General features: G+C 70.8%; 1 protein-coding gene across 1 annotated transcript; it reads right to left on the bottom strand.

Moving 5' to 3' along the window:
- Window positions 1-273: 273 nt before the first annotated feature.
- Window positions 274-1,352, bottom strand: RPS21 (ribosomal protein S21). The gene is made up of 5 exons (XM_032878849.1): window positions 1,222-1,352; window positions 965-1,027; window positions 819-882; window positions 610-681; window positions 274-367 (listed from the first exon to the last, which is right to left on the bottom strand). The coding sequence occupies exons 2-5, from the start codon at window positions 1,012-1,014 to the stop codon at window positions 308-310; spliced, it is 246 nt and encodes an 81-aa protein (XP_032734740.1). The 5' UTR covers window positions 1,015-1,027; window positions 1,222-1,352; the 3' UTR covers window positions 274-307.

Raw genomic sequence — 1,352 nt, forward strand, 5'->3', positions numbered from 1 at the left:
CCCGTGTTTGCAAATAGTAATGTGTTTGGTTCAGAGTAAAACGTGGTTTTGCAACGTTCTCCGTGGGCTGGTTGTCTGCTTTCGCTGAGCGGCCCCTCCTTGTCAAACGCCACTGCCCCGACCCTGGTGCCCAGAGGAGCGCAACCAGTCACAGAACAGACAGACAAACGGGTTCCCCTGTTTATTTACGGCAAACCCCCCGCTTCTGTGATCACCTCCAGTCAGAAGTTCCTAGGACAGAAGGACAGCGGTAAAGCCTTGTTCCTGGAAAGGTCCGGGGCCCCTGCCCAAACGCAGGCCCTCTGACTTACTTGGAAACGATGCCGTCAGCCTTGGCCAGCCGGAGAATGGAGTCATCCGACTCACCCTGGAAGAAGCAGGGCCGGCTGTCTCCTCTGCCCCCCATGGCCGGCCGAGCACCGGCTCGCTCGGTCTCCCGGCCTCCCCTCTGACCGCCCCGCGCGGGACGGGGGTCCTCTAGGAGCCAGGGTGGCCCTTTCCCAGCCCCCAGACCCCCCGCCGCACCCCCAGGAAGGCCCGGCGGCCGCACGTGGACCGCGCCGGCTCACGTCCCCTCCCCGGTGCAGCGCCGGGGAGGGACACACTCACCATCCTGCGGATGGCCCCGCAGATCGCGTAGGTCTTGAACTGGCCGTTGAACCTGCCCGTCACCTTGTCGACCTGCAAGTCGTCACCCGGTGTCACGGAGACCGCCAGGCGCCTCCCGCTCCACACCGGGGGCCCGGGGATGACCGACCCCGCGGGCCGCCCTGGGAGCGTCCTCCCCGGAGGGACTAGCCCTCCGCCGCCCGGCTCACCTCGGCCACGTTCATCTGGATGGACGCGTGGTCCTTGGCGCCGATGATGCGGTTGCTGGCGGAGCTGCGGGGGATGGGGGGCGCGGTGAGCGGGCGGGGTGGGGGGGGCTGTAGGGGCGGCGGGAGTCGGGGAGGACGTCGCTCACCATTTCCGCGGCACGTACAGGTCCACGAACTCGCCGGCGTCGTTCTGCATGGCGAGGGCGCGCCTGCGAGACCCCGCGGCGCCTTGAGGCCGGGCCGTGTCTCCTCCCCGCCCGCCGCCGCCCGGGTCTCCCACCACCCCCACCCCGGCCCGGGCTCCCACGCCCCACCCCCGGCCCGGGTCTCCCACGCCCCCCCGGGGCTCCCGCCCGCCGCGGCCCGGGTCTTCCGCCCCCTCCCGCCCGGCCGCGCGACGCACTTGCTGCCGGCACCACGAGCGTGAGCGCAGAAAGGAAGCGCGGCGTCTCCTGGCAGCGGTATTGGGAGGCGGGGCGGGGCCTCGGGGAGTGCTTCCGGGTCCCGACGCGCCGCGCGCAGCCCGCCTTTCGG

This window comes from Lontra canadensis, unplaced genomic scaffold (assembly GCF_010015895.1).
Source record: "Lontra canadensis isolate GAN:19392208 unplaced genomic scaffold, GSC_riverotter_1.0 scaffold65, whole genome shotgun sequence".
NCBI lineage: Eukaryota > Metazoa > Chordata > Mammalia > Carnivora > Mustelidae > Lontra > Lontra canadensis.